The 27,405-nt window shown below is 39.0% G+C and overlaps 1 protein-coding gene across 3 annotated transcripts; it reads left to right on the top strand.

The window, feature by feature from the left end:
- The first annotated feature begins 193 nt into the window (after positions 1 to 193).
- LOC139961965 (uncharacterized) lies at positions 194 to 27,169 on the top strand. 3 transcript variants are annotated; one of them, XM_071961701.1, is made up of 14 exons: positions 194 to 395; positions 8,710 to 8,789; positions 9,537 to 9,626; positions 10,889 to 11,038; positions 11,492 to 11,584; positions 14,444 to 14,560; positions 15,338 to 15,427; positions 16,065 to 16,145; positions 16,939 to 17,049; positions 17,684 to 17,731; positions 18,002 to 18,160; positions 19,167 to 19,280; positions 21,970 to 22,257; positions 24,046 to 27,169. In XM_071961701.1, exons 2-14 carry the CDS (start codon positions 8,780 to 8,782, stop codon positions 24,483 to 24,485), a joined length of 1,791 nt encoding a protein of 596 aa, XP_071817802.1. In that variant the 5' UTR covers positions 194 to 395; positions 8,710 to 8,779; the 3' UTR covers positions 24,486 to 27,169. The 3 variants fall into 3 exon arrangements, with proteins under 3 accessions (XP_071817802.1, XP_071817801.1, XP_071817803.1); XM_071961700.1 differs by having other exon boundaries at positions 17,681 to 17,731; XM_071961702.1 differs by lacking the exon at positions 21,970 to 22,257 and having other exon boundaries at positions 17,681 to 17,731.
- Positions 27,170 to 27,405: the final 236 nt, after the last annotated feature.

The raw sequence follows: 27,405 nt of genomic DNA, 5'->3' as shown, positions 1-27,405 counted from the left end.
GGGAAAAAAATCATATCTTTACTCTATAAAATGTTTATCAGAATTTCGTTTAACTTACAGATGCAAAAATTCCATCATTTTATGAAACACATATAGCTAAATGTTTTATCGTCCAAATTTGGAACACTGGGCTGAATTGGCCTGCCATAAATACCAAAGACTGTTCATCTAAGTAGTCTTAAAAACGGTATTGATTGATTGGAAGTTCATGTACGATCGATCAGGTGATACACAGATACAGACCAAAACTATCCAAGCGGCGCGACAACATTGTTTCTTTATAGTCTCCACAACATGAGAAGAAAACTTGGTTTGGAGGTCTGAACCGAAATTCATCTTACAAGGTGGAGGACAACTTCATAAAGTATACCTTGGCGTCAGTTGTGTTTAACTTGGTAAGTGAGCTGGCTTTGCATAATATCACCAAGTTATAAAACTAGGCAAGGATAGTTGCCTGCAGCTGCAATAGGACTAATGTAATTCGCGGAACTAGATCATAGGCTCTCTTATGCGGTATAATGGTACACTGTAAATTCGCGATAGTAAGGGCATTCATTAATGTTCTTTTAAAGGATAGCGGTGATGACGATCTGACTGATGTTTAGTTCTATCCTTAGGCTTTAGCAATGTTGTCGATTTAATCGATAATTTGACCAAAATCCACCAAAAGTAGAAAGATTAATACTATATTACTAAGGCCGAGAGTTAAAGGCACAAAGCAAAAAATCTCACGCATGCGTTGAAGTTGTAATTCCACTAAATGGGTGAAATAATCCACGGAAGTGTCTCAAAATAGAAATTTAAGTTCTCAGTTTCACCCTGGGAAGTTTGGCTGTTTTCACTAAGGCTTTGTAAATTAAAATTGGGATTGAAATGGTGGATGAAATTTTAAGCACTTACAAACATAGCAACAATGTTCATTATTTATCACAAGTCTCAGCTCAGCTACATTTGTATAGCACACTACACAAATTTAGAGACATGCGAGTTACCATATTTTCTACCATACTGTGTAAATTTTACGGTACATGTAATGCAGTGTACCATATTTGTACCATTTTTTTAATATTTCAACTAATCAAGACTTCCATAACCCTTGGCCTACTGTACAAAATCCCACAGGGAGCAAAACACTTACTTCCTGTGAACCAAACAACCCCAAGACTGTTGTAGGATGTAGTAAGGTGTAGTATGGTAGGCCTCACAAACAAGAAATTGTGATGGCATTTAAAGGACTCTGAAGTTAACTTGTTACATTTCCAGACTTCTTAGTAAATTATAATGGATTTTTTTTTTTTTAAGTTTCCTCTAGAGGTGTCTTTACATTGGTTGTCTCGCTCGATCCAAGATAAACTTCCTTTTTTTCATAGCAATGTGGAGAATGGTTATCACTAGAAAAGAATCACATTTTCTGATACAGAACTATATCTTAATTAATTTATGGCCGTGTCGATAGTGTGTTAACACAAGAATAACAGGTACAACATAAGTGAACCACTTGTAAATCTCCTAGAGATTTGTTTTCGACAGTTACACAGCCAAAACTTCACAGGACGCTGATCAATTAGATCATTAAACCAAGCATATTCAAAATCAGTTCCAGACGGTCATTCTGGACAATCTAAACAATCTGCTGATCTGCACAATCTGCTCTGATCTGGTGACTAAATAAACATTAACAAGTATTTAAGTAACGGTCGCAAATATGGGAAATAGATCTAATAATAAACAATAAAGACAATAATCAATTACCTACAAGAATACATAACTTCACACAAAATCAATAATCCTGGAACAGAATTCTCAATGCAAATATCTTTAAACACATTTTATTATCTGACGTCAAATAAAAACGTACCTTTCATAGACCAATATCATTCTTAATGACACATATATAATTTGTTACATCCAAAGGAGGTTTAAGGAAAAAATCCTTTAATCCTATACAAAACAGAAAAAATATACGTCAATCGTCATCAAACGTGATTGTAACTGTGAATCAATTAATAAACCAGTAGCAAACAGAATAAGGGCCATTTTAAACCAAGGAGGCAACTCACACGCACGACAACATGCACAACACCGATGCACAATGCAAAGCAAAGCGTCACACGCATTGAAACAATTGGAAACTCATTTACACCACTATAGCACTTTTTTTACACAATTGTGTGATAAATATTTCATTCATTGTTCAGAAATACTGAGCAAATTGACAATTCTACAGACATTTGGTCAGTTGGTGTGAAGTAAAGTACATAAGAGATTATAGACCTGTACCAGTACTTGCAAATAGTAAAATTACAGCCTTAACTATTACACTTGGGTAAAAATATCTTAAAACAAGATAAAGACAACTTTACTTGTAAATTCCATTTGACACTAAATATTTACAAATTTTAGTATTTCATATTGTGGGATACTACAAAATTTCCTTTGAGCTATACCCACCTACTGGGGAAAAGAAGAATCAAAGCGGTTTTAGGTTATGTACTAGCCGGCACTTAGTAAAACTGAAAAATAAGCATGTTATGATACACAAGGGTTGTTCACAAACTCTGTCTACAGCTATTACTTGTTCTAGAGCCTGACGGGATGCAACAAAGAATAAAAGTTTTGCATGCATTAGAATTTTTCAGATGCTTTAGATTAGGAACACTGGTCTTCATGGATGGGAATGATACTGCTAAAAAACACATGCCTTTACCGAGATGGATCCTACATGCTTCACAACCTTGCCTGGTCTAAGTTTACTTTCCAGCTGCAGTAAGTACTGTACATATTTTTGCCCATTTTCCAGACATCCTTACCGACTGATGTGCAGAATCACACTGTTCAACCAGAGGTTTTACCGAATTTGTCTGCTTCCTAAGGGCCCCTTTAGCAAATCTCAAAATATGTCCCACTGCTCTATCTAGGGCTAAATCTGAGTGGCTAAAACTTTTAAATTCAACATCAGATAACAAGGACTTAGTTTCTGATGAACTGTTGCTGCAAGCTGAATCTTTTTGTTCTTTGGATTGGGCCAGTGCATGTCTTGAAGCAGATGTATGCATTGACCCTTGCTATATCTCTTAGAAAGTATAGCAACTTCCTCCACCAAACTTGACTTTTTGGAGCAGGTTGAATACGATCTTGAGTTGATCTGCACGGTCTACTCTAGTCATGTTTTGAGTATAGTTGATGGCATGTAGACGAGCTAAAACCTTTATTGTCTACTCCAGCCATGTTTTAGTATAGCTGATGGCATGTGGTGGAGCTGAAACCATCACGGCCTACTCCAGCCATGTTTTATGTATAGCTGATGACATGTGATGAAGTTGAAACCTTCAAGGTCTACTCCAGCCATGTTTTGAGTATAGCTGATGGCATGTGATGGAGCTGAAACCTTCAAGGTCTACTCCAGCCATGTTTTATGTATAGCTGATGGCATGTGGTGGAGTTGAAACCTTCAAGGTCTACTCCAGCCATGTTTTGAGTATAGCTGATGGCATGTGATGGAGCTGAAACCTTCAAGGTCTACTCCAGCCATGTTTTGAGTATAGCTGATGGCATGTGGTGGAGTTGAAACCTTCAAGGTCTACTCCAGTCATGTTTTGAGTATAGCTGATGGCATGTGGTGGAGTTGAAACCTTCAGTCTACTCCAGCCATGTTTTGAGTATAGCTGATGGCATGTGATGGAGCTGAAACCTTCAGTCTACTCCAGCCATGTTTTGAGTATAGCTGATGGCATGTGGTGGAGCTGAAACCTTCAAGGTCTACTCCAGCCATGTTTTGAGTATAGCTGATGGCATGTGGTGGAGCTGAAACCTTCAAGGTCTACTCCAGCCATGTTTTGAGTATAGCTGATGGCATGTGGTGGAGCTGAAACCTTCAAGGTCTACTCCAGCCATGTTTTATGTATAGCTGATGGCATGTGGTGGAGCTGAAACCTTCAAGGTCTACTCCAGCCATGTTTTGAGTATAGCTGATGGCATGTGGTGGAGTTGAAACCTTCAAGGTCTACTCCAGTCATGTTTTATGTATAGCTGATGGCATGTGGTGGAGCTGAAACCTTCAAGGTCTACTCCAGCCATGTTTTATGTATAGCTGATGGCATGTGGTGGAGCTGAAACCTTCAAGGTCTACTCCAGCCATGTTTTGAGTATAGCTGATGGCATGTGGTGGAGCTGAAACCTTCAAGGTCTACTCCAGCCATGTTTTATGTATAGCTGATGGCATGTGGTGGAGCTGAAACCTTCAAGGTCTACTCCAGCCATGTTTTGAGTATAGCTGATGGCATGTGGTGGAGCTGAAACCTTCAAGGTCTACTCCAGCCATGTTTTATGTATAGCTGATGGCATGTGATGGAGCTGAAACCTTCAAGGTCTACTCCAGCCATGTTTTGAGTATAGCTGATGGCATGTGGTGGAGCTGAAACCTTCAAGGTCTACTCCAGCCATGTTTTATGTATAGCTGATGGCATGTGGTGGAGCTGAAACCTTCAAGGTCTACTCCAGCCATGTTTTGAGTATAGCTGATGGCATGTGATGGAGCTGAAACCTTCAAGGTCTACTCCAGCCATGTTTTGAGTATAGCTGATGGCATGTGATGGAGCTGAAACCTTCAGTCTACTCCAGCCATGTTTTGAGTATAGCTGATGGCATGTGATGGAGCTGAAACCTTCAGTCTACTCCAGCCATGTTTTGAGTATAGCTGATGGCATGTGGTGGAGCTGCAACCTTCAAGGTCTACTCCAGCCATGTTTTGAGTATAGCTGATGGCATGTGGTGGAGCTGAAACCTTCAAGGTCTACTCCAGCCATGTTTTATGTATAGCTGATGGCATGTGGTGGAGTTGAAACCTTCAAGGTCTACTCCAGTCATGTTTTGAGTATAGCTAATGGCATGTGGTGGAGTTGAAACCTTCAAGGTCTACTCCAGCCATGTTTTATGTATAGCTGATGGCATGTGGTGGAGCTGAAACCTTCAAGGTCTACTCCAGCCATGTTTTGAGTATAGCTGATGGCATGTGGTGGAGCTGAAACCTTCAAGGTCTACTCCAGCCATGTTTTATGTATAGCTGATGGCATGTGATGGAGCTGAAACCTTCAAGGTCTACTCCAGCCATGTTTTGAGTATAGCTGATGGCATGTGGTGGAGCTGAAACCTTCAAGGTCTACTCCAGCCATGTTTTATGTATAGCTTATGGCATGTGGTGGAGCTGAAACCTTCAAGGTCTACTCCAGCTATGTTTTGAGTATAGCTGATGGCATGTGATGGAGCTGAAACCTTCAAGGTCTACTCCAGCCATGTTTTGAGTATAGCTGATGGCATGTGGTGGAGTTGAAACCTTCAAGGTCTACTCCAGCCATGTTTTGAGTATAGCTGATGGCATGTGGTGGAGTTGAAACCTTCAAGGTCTACTCCAGTCATGTTTTGAGTATAGCTGATGGCATGTGATGGAGCTGAAACCTTCAGTCTACTCCAGCCATGTTTTGAGTATAGCTGATGGCATGTGATGGAGCTGAAACCTTCAGTCTACTCCAGCCATGTTTTGAGTATAGCTGATGGCATGTGGTGGAGCTGCAACCTTCAAGGTCTACTCCAGCCATGTTTTGAGTATAGCTGATGGCATGTGGTGGAGCTGAAACCTTCAAGGTCTACTCCAGCCATGTTTTATGTATAGCTGATGGCATGTGGTGGAGTTGAAACCTTCAAGGTCTACTCCAGCCATGTTTTGAGTATAGCTGATGGCATGTGGTGGAGTTGAAACCTTCAAGGTCTACTCCAGTCATAATTTTGAGTATAGCTGATGGCATGTGATGGAGCTGAAACCTTCAGTCTACTCCAGCCATGTTTTGAGTATAGCTGATGGCATGTGGTGGAGCTGAAACCTTCAAGGTCTACTCCAGTCATGTTTTATGTATAGCTGATGGCATGTGGTGGAGCTGAAACCTTCATTTTTTTCTTCTTGTCATGCCATCATCTTTTACGTTCCTTTCCAGAACGTCAACGTTTTTTTCCCTGTAGCCTTGAAGACCAATAGACAGAAACTCCACCACTTTACTGTCCTTCCAAATAACTGCTGTCAGCTGCCTATTTCTTCAGCTGTAAAATGTGCCATGTGGTACTTTAGACAAATCTTTTATAGCCTGATTTTTATTTGTCCATGTGCACACGTACCTCTGAAGAGCAGTGTAGAGAAAAACGTCAAAAAGTACCCCACTGGGGTGGTAGTGGAAGTTGTTAGAAAAGTTGGGCCAAGTGGTGTGGGTTCTTTGAAAAGGCTGGATGTCAATGAAAATGAGTATTCTGGTCCACCCATACGAGTATGTCAGGAGCTGATTGTACATTACTACCACAAGAAGGATCTGGCCCTGGTGACTGTTCAGTGGATGCCCCCCCCCCCGCCCCCCAACAAAGAAAGGTCATCATATTCTCCAGAGGATTCAGAGATATAGGCAGTGCCATGTGTCAGCTGGTGGTGCTCCCTTTTACTGTTCCTCAATCCCATTTTCAGGTTGTCCAGCCCTTCTCCTTTTTGGTTCACCTTCATTAGCAGGTTTTCTGTTTTTCTTTACAATAGCTTTCCCTTTGCTTCCCTTCAAAGAATAATATTGGTTCCTGGACCATTCAACCTTCAGTGCCTTCGTCCTCCTCTTACGCTCTTTCTTCAACTCTCTTTAATTTTTTCAACTTCTTTCCAGATGTTGAGAGATTCTCTTCTTCTATTTCCCTCTCCTCTTCTCTCTGTCTTTTTTGGGTTTTTCCCATAGTTGGATCTGAGAAAGAGTTGTCCATTTGTATCTTGCAATGCTTCTTGCAACTCTCTAGCTGCTCTTGTTGACATTGTATAAAGTGTAGTATTTCTCGTTTGTTTAAAGCAGTTTTCCAAATGGGGATGTTTGTCAGTTGTAGCTCCTATTTATATTCTTTGGTTTGCACATGGTAAGACATTTTAAATTTTGATATATATGATATATATTGATATATTTGATATTTGATATATATATATATATATATATATATATATATATATATATATATATATATATATATATATACATAAAATTGGAATTTGAGGCATTGCATAACACAACAAAGGATATTTATTCAAAAATCAAAATGACTGTAACATTAAATAATCCTGTCTTTACCTATAGACAAATAGTTTGTTCCATATTGTGATTGCAAAATCTTTCAAAATATCTTTTAGGGTGAAGTTTATTCATTTTGACAGATGCTTTGTTTTTACAAAGGAATATCGATCATTTTTTTGTGGCAGTTACAAAATTCCATAGTTTGATGCTTCCTTAAAAAATATTTTTGTTAATATTCATAAATCATTCCATGAAATACATGCATTCCCTGCCAAACTTTTTACTTTACAAACATACACCCACAATAAAGTTGTATCACTTCCACCCTCTGTCATAGAAAACATCAAAAAAGTGTAGCTTTGCGGATAAAGTCATGCAGACTTTACAAAATACCCAGCCTTAACAGCTCCCATGAGAGGTTGACTCCTCTGACCACAAAACACCACAGAGCTTTGGAAGGGTGCATTTACCTGACCTCACAATATCCTACAGTATGAGTTCATAGCCATGCAGCACTGAGCCATGCTAAATCCCACAGTCATGGAGACTATTGTTTTGTAGGATTTGGTGTGGTTAGGGTTAATTTAAAAAGAAAAATCAACAAAAACTTGCCGTGGGTGCTATAAAAATGATAACATATTTTGGTTTTCTTCTGAGAGACAAATTGACCTTGGCTATGCGATTCTTTGATGATGTGGTTGATAAAAATGTCAAATTGGACCCAACTTCACTAGACTAAGAATAACATAAGGCTAGCTTAAAGGGTGTGAAGACTCACACAAAAAGAAAGGTCTAATGCCGGTAATCTGACCTTATTTCGAATGAGGTGTAACAGAAGTGTTAGACACCACCATCGATCCTAGAAAATACACACACAGCTTGCTACCGTCTGTAATTAGACACTAGTGTACAGTCAGTACATACAGCTGCGGTCAATACACACAGCACAGTGTACGCGGTTTGGGGCCAGTCTTCAATGCCTTTTACTTTCCTAGCCTCAACACTTGCAAACTGAATATTTGTTTACCTTAAGCTGAAGAAATGATGACGTGCTCTGTCTGAGACTGTGAACCTAGCGTATAATAATTTTGTTTTATTCACAAACTACTTAATAGAGAATCATACTGCAAACAAATGGGCCATAAATTTGTGACGGTTGTGTGGATTTGAGTCAAGTAATGGATGTAGATTCTCTTGGACACCTGCTCAGTATTGGTACACTCTTGTATCGCAACATTTAATGCTTTGAATTTCGAACGCAATCTCTACTGTAAAGTGGGCCTAGCCTATAACCGAATCCAAATTTAACCGGGGCCTAAAAGTAGGCCTAGCTGGCTGCATTTAGTTATTTATTTCCCTTCGAAATATACTGAAAGTTAATGGCTTGAGTACTGTGTGCGGTACTTAGCCTCAACATTTTTTAACAAGAACAACCTTTACTTTTTGCAAATAATACTGTATATATATCATCACAGGGAAAATGCTTTGCTTGTGGTCACAAAATTGTTATCATAATTGGAGTGACCAGTAGCATATTTATTGTAAAATATTGGTCACCTTTTAAAGGAAAGGTTGTCAAAAAAATTGATCAGACAATGACAGACACAGACATTTCTTTCATCTTCAGATACGATATGTAACACCAACCAAATTTACACCTTTTACACCCCAATTCCTGACCAGAGTGGCATTCGATCATGTTGTGGGGTAAGTACTATATGGTCTGTTAGTAACCCCCGGGGAGGAGGGAGGGGGTAAGGAGATAATTGTTGCAGTTGTGTCATAGGCTGCCCACAGAACCAAAATGACATAATTTTATATTATGTAAATGTTACAGATATTTTCTCTCTCTAATTTAAATTTAAAATTTGTTTTTTACATTTGATGCCAGTGTTAACATTTCTTTGCCTTAATGTCATAAATTTGGTAATGTAACTCACTTTTTTCAAAGTCTTAAATTCTAGTTTCTTAGTCTCAGTAACTTTTTCTTTTAGATTCAAGTTTGTCAAGTGTCTTCTACAGTATATGTATTCATTCCTGTCGAAGATTTAACACCTACATTAATGGTCATCTGTATATCCCCTGAAATAAAAAAAAAATTGCTAAACTGTTCAAAACTTGAACTCTTTACTGCATCCTTGAAAGAATTATATCCCACGACTCATGCAGTCTTTAACGTGGACCAATATCACTTATGGTAGGTGCTTTGCTGTAACCGCCACGCCCAATTCTTTGTTCTGGAGGTTGCCAAAACACCGAAGCTCCGCCTTCCACCAGTAAAAGATAGAATAATACAGAATGGATGTTTGGGTAAATTTCATTTTTGAGCTCTGCTAAAGTAGTGTCAATATATCATATATTCGAAAGTTCTCCCAATTTTAATAAGGATGAGTGGAGAAATTAGACTTGAATTAACCGAATGTGTCTTCATATGTTTTATTTTTTGATTGCCAGGTCTAACCATCGATCCTGTTAAGCCTCTCAAGTACATTGTGCAGCAGGACGTCTATGTGTCCTTTGCGATCGTTGATTGTCGAGAAGGCGGTAAGTGGGTTCTTCTGTCCATTTCTGTCTGATTATGTATAATAATTTATGTATAATAAATTATAATTTTTATAATAAATTATATTATATTATAGTACATTTCTGTCTGATTATGTATAACATCCAATACTGTAGTCTGACCAATTCATCAAATTTGCCAATGCATTTCTTTGTTCTTTTGTTCTTCATTAACAGTTTGCTTCCTCCATCTATAGAAATGTTATCTTTGGTTATAGGTGTGTAATGTATGTATCTATGTATGTATCTATTTTAGATCCTCCTGCAAGCAGGAACTCGCGAAGAAGCCTCATTGGCTTATCAAAGCCGCAAGCTGACCGTAGTCAGTCTTTTACATTCATATTTAACGTCCATGATTATGAATTGTCAACAACTCTGTAACTGGACGACATACATTAATCTTGGAGTGACTCGAACTGGGGACCTTATGATTGGAAGGCATCAGTGTTAACCACTCTTATTGGTTTCTCATTGTTTACTTGAAATATTTCATACTTGAATATAAATTAATGTTAAATGTAAAGTTCAATTTATGTTAACTTGCATGGGTTGATATTGTAAGTAATCCTGAAATTGATACATATTAATATACATTTTTAATATGTACAGTATGCCTTCTTCTCTGCAATGACACCATTTTATATGAATAGACCATTTAGTTTCAAAGTAAAACTACTACCGTTCTAATTGACTTTGTATTTTGATGATAAGATTTTCTTGCATCTTATCCATTCTGTTAACTTTATGTTGATAATATTGTTAACAGTTGTAAAATTCTTATGTTGTGTTGACTTGCTTTGCTTACAATAAAAGAAAGCATAAAAGGTAGGAAAGAAATCTTTGATCTTTCCGTCTTCAATTTTATTCAAAGAAAGTGACTTGATCCATACCTGACCACAATTGTAAAACATGCCTAATGTAATTTTTACTACAAGAATTTCAAAAGAGATGACACTTATGAAAGAAAATGAGGCAATCTTTGTTGGTATGTGATACTAGTCTATTTAAGAACACACATTCAAAGAAACTGGAAGAATATGAAGTTGTGTTAGATTTCAGCCGTGAAACAAAGTAATGAAGATGGTTTCCTTTTAAGATAATTTTGATATTGTTTTGCTTAAAATGTGTGTACAGTTCTCATTTAGATCAATTTTAAAGTAACTCTTATGATGGTGACCAAGTTGTAAATGCCAATGACTCGCCAGAAAGAAATGTCTAACTTATCCTTTTCTCCTGTCGAACAGGTCATCCCAAGCAACTGCTTCATCTAGCCGTCCAGCACGGCGATGTCGAGCATCTCCTCTGTTCGTTTATCATCGGTTACGTTTTCCATCAGAATCTGAATCTGAAGCTCACGGCAGGCGAGGAGGTCACCTTTGTCATCACAGGACCGAGTATGTTAATTAATGCTGGGATGAAAATATGGTAGTCTATCGGTAATGTGGCATCCAAAAGTGATTTTGCTTAACCTTGTATGGTTCTTCACTCTAAGGCACGATACAAGAACAGGATTCGGATATGATTTATGATTTGATCGTCTTTCTGTGGGCAAGGCATGTTTTTCTCAAAAGTTGATTGAGATGTGTGGAACGGTGCTGGCAGAGGGGATGAAGGAGGGCATACTGTCCGAATAAAATCACAAATATAGTTTATAAGCTGCCTGATTTTAGTACGGTTATTACAACTCCATCGATAATGAATATTTTATATATCTAACCCATATAGTAGGTTTTGGAGTGTTATATCGATTATTTTTCACTTATCTTATTATACTGTAGGTACTGTTATATCCCTGTTTCTCTAGTACCTGTTGTGCTTGCAGTTATATGTTGCTTCCATCTTTTCAGATAAAGTTCACCTAAATGGATACACTTGTGCATCCGAGGCAGAACCTATTGCAAATGCGTCGTCTGAACTTCAAGATGGTACCAGGCAAAGAGGTAGAGTCCATTTATATACTGCAAGCAAACAGCCAGTGGATTTAAATAAATAAATAATAAAGGGTAGAGGGGTTTGCCATTTCAATCCTAGGGAGGGATCTTCTTCAAAGCCTTACTGAAACGATAACAGACAGACTGCGAATTCATTTAAAAGAGACAGATGGACAGACAGCTAAACTGGACCATTGAGCAATGAGTAGAGCAAAACATGGAGGAAAGGGTGGTGAGATGAAAAGGGAGAAGATGCTAGGATTAAAGGATTAAAGGGCTTAGGAGATAAACTCTGCAGAGGGGTGTCACAGTGGGGGTCGATTAGTGTCTTTTTGGTTCAGCTCGCCTCTGAACGGGACTATGAGCTAATTTACCATCTAAGTCAGCCTGATGGTTCAACTCGTCCACAGCAATTTATAAAGGGAATTATAAAGGTGAACCTAGTCGTTGGTCATCTGTGGTGCAATTTTATTAATTAAATATGAAGCAAAGGTTGGAATTGAAAATTAGCCCAGACTACAAAGCTATATATAAACTCTTAGACTCATGGAAATTTAGAAAAGCGAGACTCATGGAAAAGTAGAAAATCAAATCGAGAAAAAATCTGTTAGCAAAACTTAAGTTGGCATTGTCTTTGAAAGAAAGAATGATTGAAAGGCAGATTGATGTCACCACTTGGGTTTGAAGTCAGTTGATTAGGTCAAACTCCTTCAGTTCACCACCTGGTTTGAAGTCAGTTGATCAGGTCAACACTCATTCAGTGTTGCAGTACTCAAAAAGTTTTCCGTACGGGAGAAGTACTGGGTTAACTTTCTTGCAAGTACTCGGTACTCGCACTCGATGAAGAGTACTAGGATGCTTAAGTACCTGTGTTCGTCATTCAGTTCTGGAACTCTGATAAGGTATTTGTAATTAAAGTCCTTGGAACTCTTTCAGGACAAGTAGTTTAGGAGAACTTTCATAAAAAAACAACAGCTAGTTAGGTTATGACTCATGTTACGACAGAAGGCCGCATAAGTTTTTTGATCCTTTTGGCACTTTGTGATATCACTCTCTCTGAAGGTACTAACTTCCATCAGGAACTCCTTATCTTCTGGACAAATTACTTATGCATTTTCCCGTGCCATCGGCGCTCAACTCACAAAAAAAACCTACCACCAACTATGCCGTAGCCTGCCAAGGGCAGCCAGTCTAGCCAGTTCTGTCTGGCCAGATCCGGTGCCTTGGCCTGGTAATTTTTCCAGTGACTTGCTCTGTTCGTTTGCAAGTCAACATCAAAGGGTTTTGATGCTTGTATCGCCTCCTCCCCTGCCTCTACCAGTAGCACCCTCGCTGATGCTAGCGACAGGAGTGTCTAGTAGAGAGACTTCGACGGCCACGCTGGCCGACCCTTCGTGGAGTTTTCCGGTGTCGATGGTAGCCCAGACGGGCTTGATATCACGGAGGCCCCTTGTGTCGGCTCAAGCATTTCCCTCTTCACAAGGGTCTGTGTGAGTGCAGAGCCCCAATACACCGGACCGGCTTGGGAGGAAACCAGTGGATCCACCATCAGCCTTTGACGTTACCAGGACCGTCGCATCTTGACGCCCGGTGGGGCGGACACCCGCTCGCTACCAGGGGTCATGATCCTTTCCACAGATGCCCTGTCACGACTGTCGGGGCACCTACAGAGTTGTCTCTCGACACGAGGGTCATCTCTGCGGTCTTCGTGGCGTTCAGCGTCCTGAGGTAGATCTTTTTGCATCTGCCCTCAATTTCCAGTTGCCCCGCTTTGTGTCTCGTGTCCCAAGCCCCTCGACTGGACCAATCTTCACAGGTTCACCTTCCCCGCGTTTGCTCTGGTGAGGAAGGCGCTGGAGAAGGCTCGGGTGCACGGCTGTTGTGTGATTCTGATCGTGCCTTTCTGGCCCTCGCAATTGTGGTTCTGTCCGCTGTTGGGCCTTCTGGGGGAGATCCCGAGAATCCTTCCTCCCCTTCCGTCTCTCCTGACCCTTCCGGGCAGGAACAAGGTCCACGATCACCCAGAGTCTCTTCACCTGGTTGCGTGGAAGTTATCAGGCGTTCCATCCGAAAGGAGGGCGTTTCGGCGTTGGCTTCGTATGGCAGGCGACATTCCACCTGGCGCCTGTACGATTCGAGACTCCAAGTGTACCGAAAATGGTGTGCAGATCGCCAGGTTTCTCCAACTACGGCGGCTGTCGGGGATGTGGCAGACTTTCTAACAGCCATGTTTTGAGGAGGGGAAGCAGGTCAATACCGTCAGGTGCTATCGGACTGCTATTGGTTTGATACATGAGGGGATTCCTGGGGGCGGTACGGTTTCTTCTGTTCGATCCCTGGACCTCCTGGTCCCTGCCATGGCTTTGAAACGGCCAAGGCCTAGTTCCCTGGTCCCTTCGTGGGACATGAAGGCGGTTCTCGACCCACTGGCTTTGCCTCCCTTTGAGCCCATGTCTTCTTGTCCTTTGTTGGAGTTGTCTATGAAGACAGCATTCCTTCTCGTGGCAGCATCGGCTTGACGTTGGAGCCCCCTTCACTTAAGAGGGGGAACGACTTACCTTCTGGACCCCGCCCATCCTCCCCACACGCCGGGGCTTTTGGGTGGTATTGAATGACCAGGCCAAGGCAACCAGATCTAGCCGGACGGAGCTGGCTAGACCAGCTGCCCTTAGCAGGCTACGGTATAGTTGGTGGTAGTTTTTTTGTGAGTTGAGCGCCGATGGCGCGGGAAAATGCATAAGTAATTTGACCAGAAGGTAAGTTGTTCCCTCGTAAGTAGCCCCACTAATCAAGTGGGGATATTCTCATACGTATCTCTCCTAATGATATCAAATTTAAGAATTGTATTCTATCTAATTTTAATTCTAGTCTCTGCAAATGGCGATTCCTTGGATCATCAGCCTTTCATGGAACAGGAAAAGCCAGAGGATGATTATGAAAAGGAAGATGAAGAGGAAAAAGAGGACGACCATTGCGACGACCACGGTACGTTGTTGAAATATAAACTCTTCATAGTTTAACGATCAGTCTGTATTCTAGATGTGAAGATGATGTATTGAAACTCCTACAAAAGTTACAAAAAATATGTTTTACTTTTGTGAATAATCGATACCTCACATCAGTCAGTCCACTTTCATGTGAATTGTTTTGATGGAGATGAATGGAAATATTTTCTACTCATTGTATGTTTGCAAACAAAGGGCCTTTCTTTTTCCTTATTTTTTTTTTTTTTAAGTGTATCACTTTATCTAGTTTCAGAATGTAAGTGACACAATATGCTTGTGTTTTTTAGTCTGTGGAACTTTGCCTAGTTGAGTATAATCCACACATACGGGGTAGTTCTGTGATGATTCGTTCAAATATTGTTCAAGTCACATTTGAAACGGCATGTTTCGACCATTTGCAATAAAGAAGAAATGGTAGCAGGCTGAAAATGGGGGGGGGGGTGGAATGGGTTGTGGGGAGAAACATGCTACTTTCTATTTGACCTTTAGTGAAAATAAAATAATCACTTATTAATCTTTGATTTCTGTAGTTTCAGAATTTGATTTCTAAGAAGACATTTTGTAATTTTGTTTCCTGCAAAGGGTTTTGAAAGATATTGAAAGAATATGAATAAAATAGAATTGATCAGATTGCCTTTTACAATCTCAAACAGTTGACATTCTGCAAGGATTCTGCTTTAGCTTTTGGAAGAAGTTTGAGTGTAAAAATGTAATTATTTTCCTTCTTTATAACTTTTTGTGATTTTTAAATTTGAAGGTGGGAAAGAAGCTTCAGGTGTGACCAAATCAGACATGGAATTGCTAGATGCTACCAAACAACTGGAAGACAGCTTGGAGGCTTCCCAAGGTAATGTACGATCGTCTACATGGTCCAGGTTATTGATACATCTTGGTGTGGCTTCCAACACTTGAACTCAAATTTGGAATCTGTTCAATTTAGAAAGTCATTTCATATGTGCAAAACCATAGCTTTGCTCTTGGATGAAAAACCCACCTTAGTATGACCCGGCTGGGTATCGAACCCGGAACCTCCCGATTGCTAAGCCTCATTGCTTCAAATGCCACTGCCTCAGTCCACTCGGCCACGGCACCGGCTATGATGATGCACAGGTTTAAATGATGCACAGATTTGTTTCAAAAAAAGAAATAAATAAAATGGGTATGATTTAGGTTACACTGCAGCAGCAAATGTGTATTAAGATCATTATGGTAATGTAGTAATATTCTTTGGGCACACATTTGTTTTGTTAATATCGGGTGAATGCAAGATAGATATTTTCAAATGTAATGGTTAGGAAACCATGAAAGTCCTTATATTTGGCTATGTAGCTTTTACGAAACTCCCCAAAGGATTTGAAAGAAAAAAGGTAGTCCTCATTGAACAATTGATTGAAGATTCATGTGTTTTTATAGGTTTGGTAGATGTGGAATTAAATTTGTAAAAATCTAGGTCTCTAATTTCCTTTTTGCGCTACTCTTTAAAGGAAGAAGAAAAAATCAAGAAACAGATACTGGCCTTCTAGACCAGGGCCATGAAGTTAATATGGAGACTGCTTTTACCAGTGGTATGATAACATTTTCACTATTTACACTACAAGTGACAAAACACAACCCCATCTTCCACATCACCCTTTGAAGTCCCAATGTCTTGCATGAAGACCTTTGGTGATGGCAGCTTTTTCTACACAGGGGCCAATTCAACACTGTAACTCAAATTTAGAATCTTTTCAATTTAGAAAGTCATTTCATATGGGAAAACCGTAGCTTGCTCTTTGGCTGAAAAACCCACCTTACCATGACCCGGCTGGGTATCGAACCCGGAACCTCCCGATTGCTAAGCCTCATTGCTTCAAATGCCACCCCTTAATCCACAGGGCCACAGCACCAGCTATGATGATGCACAGGGGCCTTTTCTTGTTGATCTCACTTCCGGTTCAGTTAAAATCAGTTAAGATCTCTTGACCAGTTTAAGCGTGGCATTAAAAGTTTTCAACTGTTATTAATTTGTCATTTTAGCTTAGCACGTGTAAAGCACATTGAGCAGATTGCTCAGGTTGGGTTCTGTTCTATTTTATCATTATTATTATATTTACAAAACCCAAATGAAGTTGACGTGTAGGGATTTGTATCAGAAAAATCTAGGATATTTATTTTTCTGGTATTGTAGGGTATTGTCTGTACTCTCTCTAACATTAAATATAAAATCACAAAAGTTTTTTGCAGAAAGCAGAAAAAAGAAAAAAAATTCTCATGTGATGTCTTTTTTTTTGCTTTTATCTCTTCCTAGGAAATATCACATAGGGTGGTAACACTCCATTTATATCATTAACACATATAATTGTTGTTGCCTTTTTTCAGTTTTAGCGAATAAGCAGACTTCAAGGCCCTGGGAAACCAAAGAGAACCAAAGCAAGAAATATGGACTTCAGCAGGAGAATGGAAAAGAACAGAAAATTGCTGCTGCCAGTGGTATGCTTTCATCACTCCCTCATGAATGGATGGGGTTGGGGAAAGGCAGAGGGAGGAGGGAATGGGGAGGGGGGGAGGAGGTTTAGAGGATACATAACTGTGCGCAAGCTCACCCTGCAAAAAAAACACATGACACGAAAATTAGGACCCAAGAGTGGTTTCAGTCTCACCTGCAATTTTCTAGTAAATTCTTGATTTATAATATCTTTAAGTCTAACAAGTATCAGGCATCTGGCAATCTTTTTAAAGGTTAAAGATCAACAGACAGTCTAAGGAGTGTAGATGTTACAATGAGGAATAATACTATTTAGATTGACAGTTAAATGGCTTTGAAAATTTGAGCCTTGGTGACCATCTGAATTTGTTTCTAGCATTTTATTGGGGGCCATGTCAATGACCTGTGAGATTATGTTGAGGCATTGTACTAAACCGGTTTTGTGTGTCTTACAATAAATAAGCCTTTTTAGTCAACAGAGAAAATGATAACAGAAAAGAGTCCACCTGTTTTCAAGCACCTGCCATGCCTCTATAAACTCTGACTCCATCTTCACACAGAATTCTTCGCACCGTTGCGTTTGAGAGAGCGTAAATTGTTCTGTGCACCATTCCAAACTTCCCTTTTTTTCCTCAGCAGATTCGATAGCCATACAGATGACTGCTGATGACCAAAACATTCTACAAGGTAAACAAAACCAAATCTTGTGATGTTTTTCTTTTTCTTATGCGCCAAAATCAAATCTTGACATTATTTGAAATGCTAGAGGGCCCGATGATTTGACTCTGGGAGGATCCTCAAAACAGAAAGACTAAGTGTTTTGCAGATAGGAAAGTTTGGTTTTATTTCCATCGCATGAGTACTTGTCTGGGAGGAAGGAAATCAATTTTTTTACACATCTTTGAGGTTTAATTTTTGTGCGAGAGTTTTTAACGGCACGTACGTTTTCGTTGACAGATTGGGAAGAACCGGTAAAGACCGACAGCAGCGCTGGTAATAGTTCCATTCCTGAGATCATCATCTTATCGACCGATGAGGACGAAAGTGATGAGAAACAGACGATCAGGAGGAGCGAGATGAGATCACCGAAGAAGGAAGACAACTTCTCACAATCTAGTCAGTCATTTGTCTCTCATCTTTTAGTCAATTCTTTGCCAATATTTGGTTGAATTTGACCGGGGAGGGCGGGGGGGGGGGGGGTGGAAGGGGGAGGGAAACCACAAAGTCACCTCAAAGCATTCTGCCAAGTTGATCATCGGTGTATTCCATACCACAAATTCCAGTACTTACATGCTGCTTTTCAACAATAGAGCTCATTTTATTTACACGTTTGTCTTATTTTTTTTGTTTACGACAACGGAGCAAAATGGGGAAAAAGGACACTCCTCTTAGCCACAAAAAATGGAAAGAAGTTACTTTTTTGTAACCAAAGAAGGGCATGTGTGACATTTTTCACAAAACCAGGATTTCCCCCATATTCCCCCTTTGTCCCATGTCACTCCCCCATGCCCCCCTTTGGCTTTGCTGTAATGGCTCAAGAACTACATGTCATGAATCTTTCACCTATAGGAGTGTTGTAGACCTTATTGGCTCTTTGCTATTTTGTAATGGAAAGTAAGAAAACTTATTGAAAGTTTTTAGTTATTGTTGTACAGTAAAAACAAACAAAACCCAGCCAAGATCTTCATGTCTGTTCACATTAAGCTGTACATTGAATACTTACGAGGGAACGACTTTCATTCTGGACAAATTACTTACGCATTTTCCTGTGCCTTTGGCGCTCAACTCTCCCAAAAAAGCTACTAGCAACTATACCGTAGCCTGCCAAGGGCAGCTGGTCTAGCCAGATCCGGTGCCTTGGTCTGGTCATTCTTTTCCTGTGACTTGCTTTGTTCAGTTGCAAGTATACATCAAAGGTTTTGATGCTTGTTTCCCATCCGCTCAGCTCACTTGAGGGCCTTAATATCTCCTGTTTGTTTTGGTGAGTTCGCTCCTGTTTAGTCCCTTTGGGATCCCTTTTACCACCCCGGGTACGTCGGGGAAGGGTTTTTTCTTTCTTTTGTGTTTGGCCGTAGCATAGCTTGATAATTTCTTGTGTTTCTCTCATTCCATGGTCTTACAGGATATAGGAAGAAAAAACGCAAAAAGAGGTCCAGAAGTTCTGATAAATCTGACGGTAAAGAAAAAAGACGCCCCAGCTGGGAGAAGCATCGAGATAGGAAATTCCGGCACAAAGGTACTAATTTTTGACTATTTTCAAACCGTTACTCGTTAGCGTTCGATGTTTTTTGTTTCATTTAACAAGTTACTGCAAATTCGAAATAGCAAAGACAAGTCTTGGGTAGAGTTACAGCGCAATGTTCTACCAATTCTGGTTAGTATTTACATTAACCGGTGATGACCGGTTAGCCACTTTGTATACGGGTATATGTGGTGGTGAACAAAGCCACTGGTTACTAGCCAGTTTGGTACGCTTGCAGCTGTACAAGTCACATTTAGTTTCAATGAATCCTTAGAAGTGGATTTCATATTAAAATAATTCTTGTTGCATTAACTTCAACAAACATGGATCAAAACGTTGTTTTGGTACTCAAATCGCTGTCTTGACAGCGTCACTAGCAAAGGCGTTATTGATTGGTCTAACATACTTCAATCTGTGTGAATGACACATGGAAACATGGCAATGACTGTTACCTGATATATTTCTTACAAGTCTACAGCATACACAAATAACAAGATATCGTTGCATTGTGGGAAACAGTAGAGAACCATAGAATGACAAATGAGATATGTCCAGTGTTAGCTGTCAGGTCAGGCATGCTGGTGTCAGGAAAACAGGGTTAATATGACAGTTTGGGAGGACATGAAAGGGGTAGTACATGTAATTAAAGGATCTTGCATTATTCCTGAAGGATATTGTTTTAAAACCCCATTTGGGCTATTCAAATTGTACCCTGTTTCACATTTTGTTAATGGATATTTATATATATATATATATATATATATATATATATATATATATATATATATATATATATATAAACATATACATATACATATACATATATATATATATATACATACATACATATACATATACATCAGGCCTCAACAAATACGGTCGCCAACTCGCCAATGGCGACTAGAATTTGCGACTAGCGAGCAAAAAATGCATTACGCTCGACATTTTGGCGAGTGGCTCATTCGCTCACTGCCTTTATACGATAGGCTTACTATTAACTTGTGAGCCAATCAACAAAGGCCTATTGCCTAATGTTACACATCACAGTAGAATTATCAAGTGCACTGTTACAAGTAGGTCCTAAGCAACAGCTCTGTTCACCAGCTCGAAACTAATTTGATACTAATTGACTAAATGATGCAGGATAGGTGTAACCAAACTGGAAAACTACAAACTTAAATAAATGCGTAATGACAACTCAAACAGGGGTAACGCATGAATATCATGTTTTAAACACTTTTGACGAAGCACAATTTAAATAGATCGTTTTTGCTGTAAACAACTAACAGTAACACTAAACCGCGATATCCTAAGTAAGGCAATACTACCTAGGCTTATATCACACAAACACTTTGCGAGAAAAAATGGCGTTTTGGCGAGTAGAATTTTAGACTCGGTCGCCAGTTGGCGAGTAGTTTTAAAAAAATTTATACATATATACATAAACATAAATCTGGATGCCTTGCTACACAGTAAGAAAATGTCCCAACCATGGAGGGTCATGTGATATGCTCCCCCCCCCTATACTACTAACATGTTATTAAAACCTATGTCAGTTTGAAGTGAAAGGAGTTTTGTAGACAACAGAATGCGGCTATTTACATGCATTGACGGTAAATTTGAGGTTAATTGCTTAGGTTTGGATGATTATGAATTAGTGATGTTGTCTGTGTCAGAAAAGGCTCGATCCACACGGACTCCAGCTACAATTCAATCATCTGCTGTACAGTCAGAATCTTACAGACTGTGGATGGCGTTCGCTCCTATCATGTTACATGCTTGGTTGCGCAGATACCGCAAGGAGACTCCTGTGCAAGGAGCTGCCTATGCATATGTCGATTGTGCACAGTCCTGATATGTTAAATGCCTATCTCCTGCAGTTAAATCGTTTGAAAGAAAATAACAGCTTGGAAATTGAAAATTGCGGAAAACATTGAAAGGGTCGTATCAATCGGCTAAAGTTCTGGGGCTCGCTTATTTTTCACCTGGACTTTTCACCTGGACTGTGGCTGCCAATTATCGTGACATGAGTAGTTAATATGCGGCACATACAAGGAGTATGATGAGAGTTAGAAGCTACTTGGGGGAGCATGTCACATGACCCTCCATGGTTGGTACGTGTCTCTGCACGTCTCCTAGTCAACGTTAAGCGGTGCAGATTTTACGTGTATGTCGATGACATTGTTTGTGTCGTTTGGTGCACATTCAATTATCGCCCACAAATTGAACTCAATTTTATGAGCAGAATATAGAGTCTGTGCTTTCACACTTGCACCACAAGCAGCTCTTTTATCATTCCCTAGTAGCTGGGCTTCTATCAGTATAGGTTGTTTGTTTCTTTGATTGTTTGTCTGTTTGTTTATTACCCAAACAGGCATTTGTTTTGTTTCATTTTTTTGTTTACATCTTTTGCAAAGTATTTAAATAAATTCATGCTTAATGCTGACAACATTTGCATTAGATAATGCCCATGCTGTTTTGTCTTCTACCGTCATGCTTGGAATTTAGCTAGGCCCCTGCATGCTCCTTAAGTCCAAAAGTTAGAAAAATGCGTGTACATCATAATGCTTGTACATCATTGAGGTAAACAAATAGCATTTTTATTACCGAACAAGAAAACTTGGAACAGCAAATAAAATGCCAGATGGATCGTAAAAGTGCAATTTCTCTGGTGGCTTCACAGACAGCAGGGTTATGAAGCTGGAAACTTATAACTCTGATACTGAGCCAGAAGTGACCATTTTGTCGGATATCATTTACCCGGCCGTTCGATCCCGGTCTATGGTCAGTTCCGCTGTTTCGTGCCGTTGCCGACTATCTGCGAGCCGATGTAAATTTTGCAGATTCAAGCGTGACATGAGAATTAAAACGCCCTCCGAATCAAAACTGGGAAAACGAAATGTTTGGATAGCGCCAAACGATCGGAAAGAGAAAGGAGTGTCGGCTGCCAGAGTCTTCCCTTTCGAAGAGGGTAACTGAAATGTATTGTCTGTGTTGTAGCTTATTGCAATGTGTTCATGGAGCAAAAATAACCACCCCACTTTAACAACTCCCCAATGACAGTTTGACATGCTGCTGAAACAGCAAGACAATTTTTAACATGCTATTTTTTTAATATGCTTTTTTTTTTTTTTTCTAAGTATGCTTTGTTTAAAAAAAATGCTGTTTATTAACATGCTGTTTATTTTTATTAAAAATGCTGTTTATTAACATACTGTTTCTTAAAGCATGCTTTGTTTTGAACATGTTGTTTATTATTTCAAAAAAGCTGTTTATTAACATGCTGTTTTTTTGCATGCAAGCTAGATTTTGCACATGCAGCATTCTAACCAAGGAAGCATTCATAAAATAACGTTTTCACAAGGTAAAAAAGAAAAAAAGAAGCTTCTATGACGAAGGATTAATTGTCTTTGTCATTTCTTTGGCAAAGTGACTAGAAAGAAATAACGAAAGAACAGAAAAAAGAGGCTTACCTGTTTCATTAGACAATTGAAAGCATTGTGATAGCAGCTGTTGTTGTGCTATTGTTTGTTAGGTCAAAGGTTATCAGTATTGCCTAAACTTATAAAGAAAGTCAAATAATCTTCAACCAGGCTTAATCTCGACCAAGAAATTTACTGTCGAAATTTGTTTTGCCAGACTTTCACATTTAATTGACCAATTACTCATTACTGCCCTCTAGTTAGTCATTAATAAGGAGTATCACAACCTCTCAGGAGATAATTTTGAAACTTGTATTTAGAATTTCTAGCTTGCTAATATTTGCAAACAGAAATTTATGTCAGTAGTAGTCCCTATTGAGAGAAAGTTAAGATAATTCTTGTTGTGAATTTGCAATGTCTCTCCAACATTTGAGGGAAAAAAATGTAAATTTAACTATTTGGAAAATAAAACAGCTACTTGTGTGGTATTCTTACGAGCACCCACTATGATTACTTAGGACTCCTTATTTAGTTGTAGATATTTCCCTCTCAATCAACCTCCTTTAAAGTTAAAGTTGGACATTGAAAAATTGGAAACTTAAAATTCTTTCTGCTGCTTTTAAGGAAGATGATAATGTTGAGAATGTCAAAATTCAAACTCCCTTGTCATTTCTTTCCTAGGAACCATTTGAATCATGAGATTATGTCCCACGGTATCAAGTATTGCAATATTATGCACTGATCATTATTGCATAATGGGTAGGCAAGTTTAAGCTTTTAACTGAACCAACAAATCCTAAAATATAGTGAGGATTAGGGCTCATATTTTCCAATTTTTCCCACAATAAATCTTTCGGTGGTGAGAAGTAGCAATGTTTGGTTGTTGACATTTGATGTAGAGCATAGTGCCGAAAATATCAGAGTGAAATATTCTTGTTTTAAGTGACTGTTCTGTTGTGTGAGAGCTTATTTGTAACAATCACCTGATTGATCACATGACACTGTACGGACAAAACTACAGCACATGTATGAACCAGTTTGCCAGAGAGTTATGAACATATCATACTCAAACTCTGTCAGTGTAATCTGCGAACGTCAATCTTGACTTTGAAGTGTAAGAATATATGGATTTATTAGTATTTTTATATCGAAGTTAGGAACATATGTCCAAAGTAAGTGCTTTTGTGGTAATTGGAATGCTGAATTTTGTGTGCATGATGAATCAGGTTTGTTTCAAAATAAAGTGTTTCATAAAACATATATAAATTTCCTCTCACAGTGCTATGCATAATTAATATTGCATTTTTATCTTCTCTCTTGTCTCTCCATCATCCAAGGCAGAGCCAGGGCGGGATCGAGTCCTCGCTCGAACGAGCAACGATCTCAGCGGACGATTCCAAAACGTACTTCTCAGGATCGACAGCAGAGTCCGACAGAGATGTCATTAACAAATCCACCGCCCTGCCACTTGCACGGCAACGAACTAACCCCGGTCACCACGCAAGATTATCTACCCTACCCTGTCGGATCTCAGCAGAGACATACTAAGACACCTCAGGAACAAATGACACGAATACAGAAGAAAAGGTTGGCAGATTACGTCAAAGCCAAGTATTCGTCAAAGATATATAAATTTAGGAAGAAAGAAATCCATAAACCTCTGACCGAGAAACAGATGTTCTTCAAGTGTCGTTACTGCAGAGCGTCCTTCACCTCTCGTGTGGGAAGACGAATTCACGAGGAGGAACACGGAAATAACAAGTGCGATCCCAGATAATGGCGGACGGTGGTGGTGGTCGTTGGAAGTGTTTTCCGTCGTCGGAGAATTGTCAAAGTATCTTCGTGAGAGATGAGGTGTTACTGGTGGTTTTGATGTGTCCCACCTGTAGGAGAGCCGTCAACTAACAGTATGAAAGAACGAATTGTAACCGGTAGGTTGAAATGTCCTCAAGTTCAAGTCTATTAAAGTCTGAGGTTTATAGCAAACAGCAAGAGTGAGCCGACAGTTTTTTCTTCTTCTTTAAACTGATAAGTCATTCGTTTCTTCCACGACTAATATATTTACGAAATTGATTTTTTTTTATGGTACTGTCGTTGTGACACAACTTGAGTTAAGGAACATACATTTAATATTAAAGCATAGGGTAAGTTTTCTATGCAGCTTATCATTAACTGATCTTAAGGCACTATAAATCAGTGTCATGGAATTGTTTTGTTTTTTAGGCTTTGCAATCACAGAGTAAACAAAGGTGAAAGCATAAGGTTCTCTGTTAGTGTTTGTAGAGAGAGGAAGAAGTTACAGAAGGGGACAAAATCACAAACAGGAAATAAATTTAAAAAACATAGCTTTCAAAGAGTATAGTACAATAATTAAGATAAAGTCTTAACACCTCATTCTTTATCTGAGCCTTGCTCAGATTTTTCTACCTTTAGAAATACATTTCAAATTTTTACATCAAATTTTTACAAGATGATCACTGCTCAGTGAGTTTTCTTACTAAATAATGTAAAATAAAGGAGTTCAATGGAGGATTTTTGCTTAAAACAAAAGCCAAAGAAAATATCTAGTTTGTTAAAAAATGCAGTTGGTATCAATACAAAATAAAATATCACAATCAACATCAACATCAAATTTTTATCTTAACGGCGTTAACTATATTTTTGGATACTGAGAACTACATTCAAACCGGGACTTTAATAGCCAGGGTGGGGTCAGATGTTGTCCACGAAAGAAAGAAGGTTTGGGTGATAAAAGTTTACGAGACTCAAGTGTAGTGTGCCATTGTAATTTTCCATATGTAGAGTAGTTGGTCTCATAATGTAAGATTCAGTAACTGTAATCATATCCGAAAGGTACTATGTAGTTGCAATTTAACATTTTTGTCATTTTATGTTAATGTAATTTTGGACTGTAGAAAGGATTGTGTGCAGTACTATAGAACAAGAAAGAGCTGAATGGTTGGATTATGGATTTGGATATGATTAACAGAGACATGACCAACAGAAGCTAGAGTAGGATGGGAGTAGGATGGGAGGGGCATGGGGGCACAAACTTTGAGGGGCAGTGGGACCTGTGACTTTAATTTGATTTGACCAGCAACCACAAAGTTTTCTCATAACTTTCAAACAAACTGGATTCTCTATACATATTCTGTACCACAACGTGTTTTAATGTTTCCCAACAAATTGATACTAATTAATTGCATCATTTCTAAATTTTTTTAATAGAGCAAGGCATTTTTTAATGAACAATTATATTTAAAGTTTTCAACAAAAAGTGTACTATTTGGAATGTCAGAAGGGATCTTTATAATTTGATGAAACTAGATGAATGATTTTTATTGAAAAGGGGCACTTTTTACTTATGAAAAGGGGCAATTTTGAGGTTTTCATAAACCACTAGGCTCCACATGCTCCCCCCCTCCCAACAGGCTCAGCAACAAAACTTGAGATAATTTTAGTTTTTCTGGACATGGTAGACATTGCAGAAAATATTTCTAATGCAACCTGAGTGACCAATCTCGCCAATCGTCAGAAGAGGAGTTTTTCATACCTGTGAACCATTACATATACGCAAGTGCCTTTAGCTTGTCAATGTCGGTTTTCTCCTCCTCATCATCCTCATCGTGCAATTGATAATGTGTGTGCTTCGATACAGCTGCCAATAAGCTCAGAGTAAACCTTTGGCATGATGTAAACTTTTAAGGTATATGAAAAACACTGGGGTTAAAGGTCATTACTAAATTTGCCCCAAAATTTGAGCATGAGCTAAAAATTGCTGGAAGTTTCCAACAGTACCTTCATGTGGAAAGTACTTTCAGACATTGAAGAGTGTTAAAATTTAGAGAAGTAAATGTTTCACTCAGTCAGGAAACGTACCAGGGATATATTCAGGTTTTTTAATAAAAAAAGGAAAGGGGGTGGGTGGGTGGGTGAGTGGGAGGAGGAGGAGGCTTGGAAGTTGTTGAAGCTGAATCCAATGTAGGAGGATATACAAAAAAATCTGATAGCTTTTAGATATAAATTCCCCCCCCCCCCCCCCACTTTCAATCTCAAAACAAATTAAAGAGTAGTTATAAGTACCATGCATGTAGATGTAATTGCAAACCTAATTAATAGCCTAAATATGCCTCAGAATGCACCATCACATGCCAAAAAGTCTATGGTTTTCTTGAAGGAGGACCCCAGGAAGGGTGATAGGGTGTCAGGTTTTAAACAATCCCTGTGCCACACCCCGTCCTTTTTAGAATCCTGGATCCATCTTTGGATAATATTTCCTCTTCTTATTGTTGAAATTGTTATGCAACAGGTTATTTTCTTACCATGTATGTGCTTGTTTGTATGAGTGTGTGTGAGTGAGTTAGTCAGTGTGTGTGTGTGTGTGCAATGTCAGAGTTTTTTCCTCGTCTTTGCATTGTACAAACTGCAGACATTAAATCCTCAAATTAAAAATCTAAACAAGTGTTTTTTTGTCCTATTTTTATATTGTATGTAACTATATATATTGATAAGGAATCTGGAGGGAATACTTCAATGTAAAGTTTTTTGTATTTTCTTCTTCCAACTTTTTTTTATTTGGAAGAGAGAACACTTTCATCCAGTCATCTACAAACTCCATGTATTACAAAAAAACAAGGTTTCTACCATACCTGCGAACTTCCTACGACTGTGCCATCTTTTTACTAATGTTTTAATAA

This window comes from Apostichopus japonicus, chromosome 20, assembly GCF_037975245.1.
Source record: "Apostichopus japonicus isolate 1M-3 chromosome 20, ASM3797524v1, whole genome shotgun sequence".
NCBI lineage: Eukaryota > Metazoa > Echinodermata > Holothuroidea > Aspidochirotida > Stichopodidae > Apostichopus > Apostichopus japonicus.
Note: the sequence above shows the minus strand (reverse complement) of the source record. Positions and strands in the feature narration are given on the sequence as shown.

Bases quoted from the DNA above. Each gene is read 5' to 3' on its own strand.
- LOC139961965 (XM_071961700.1), top strand. The intron at 9,627-10,888 runs GTAAGTGGGTTC...CCTGTCGAACAG, and splicing joins CGTTGATTGTCGAGAAGGCG to GTCATCCCAAGCAACTGCTT. The intron at 22,258-24,045 runs GTAACTGAAATG...CCATCATCCAAG, and splicing joins AGTCTTCCCTTTCGAAGAGG to GCAGAGCCAGGGCGGGATCG.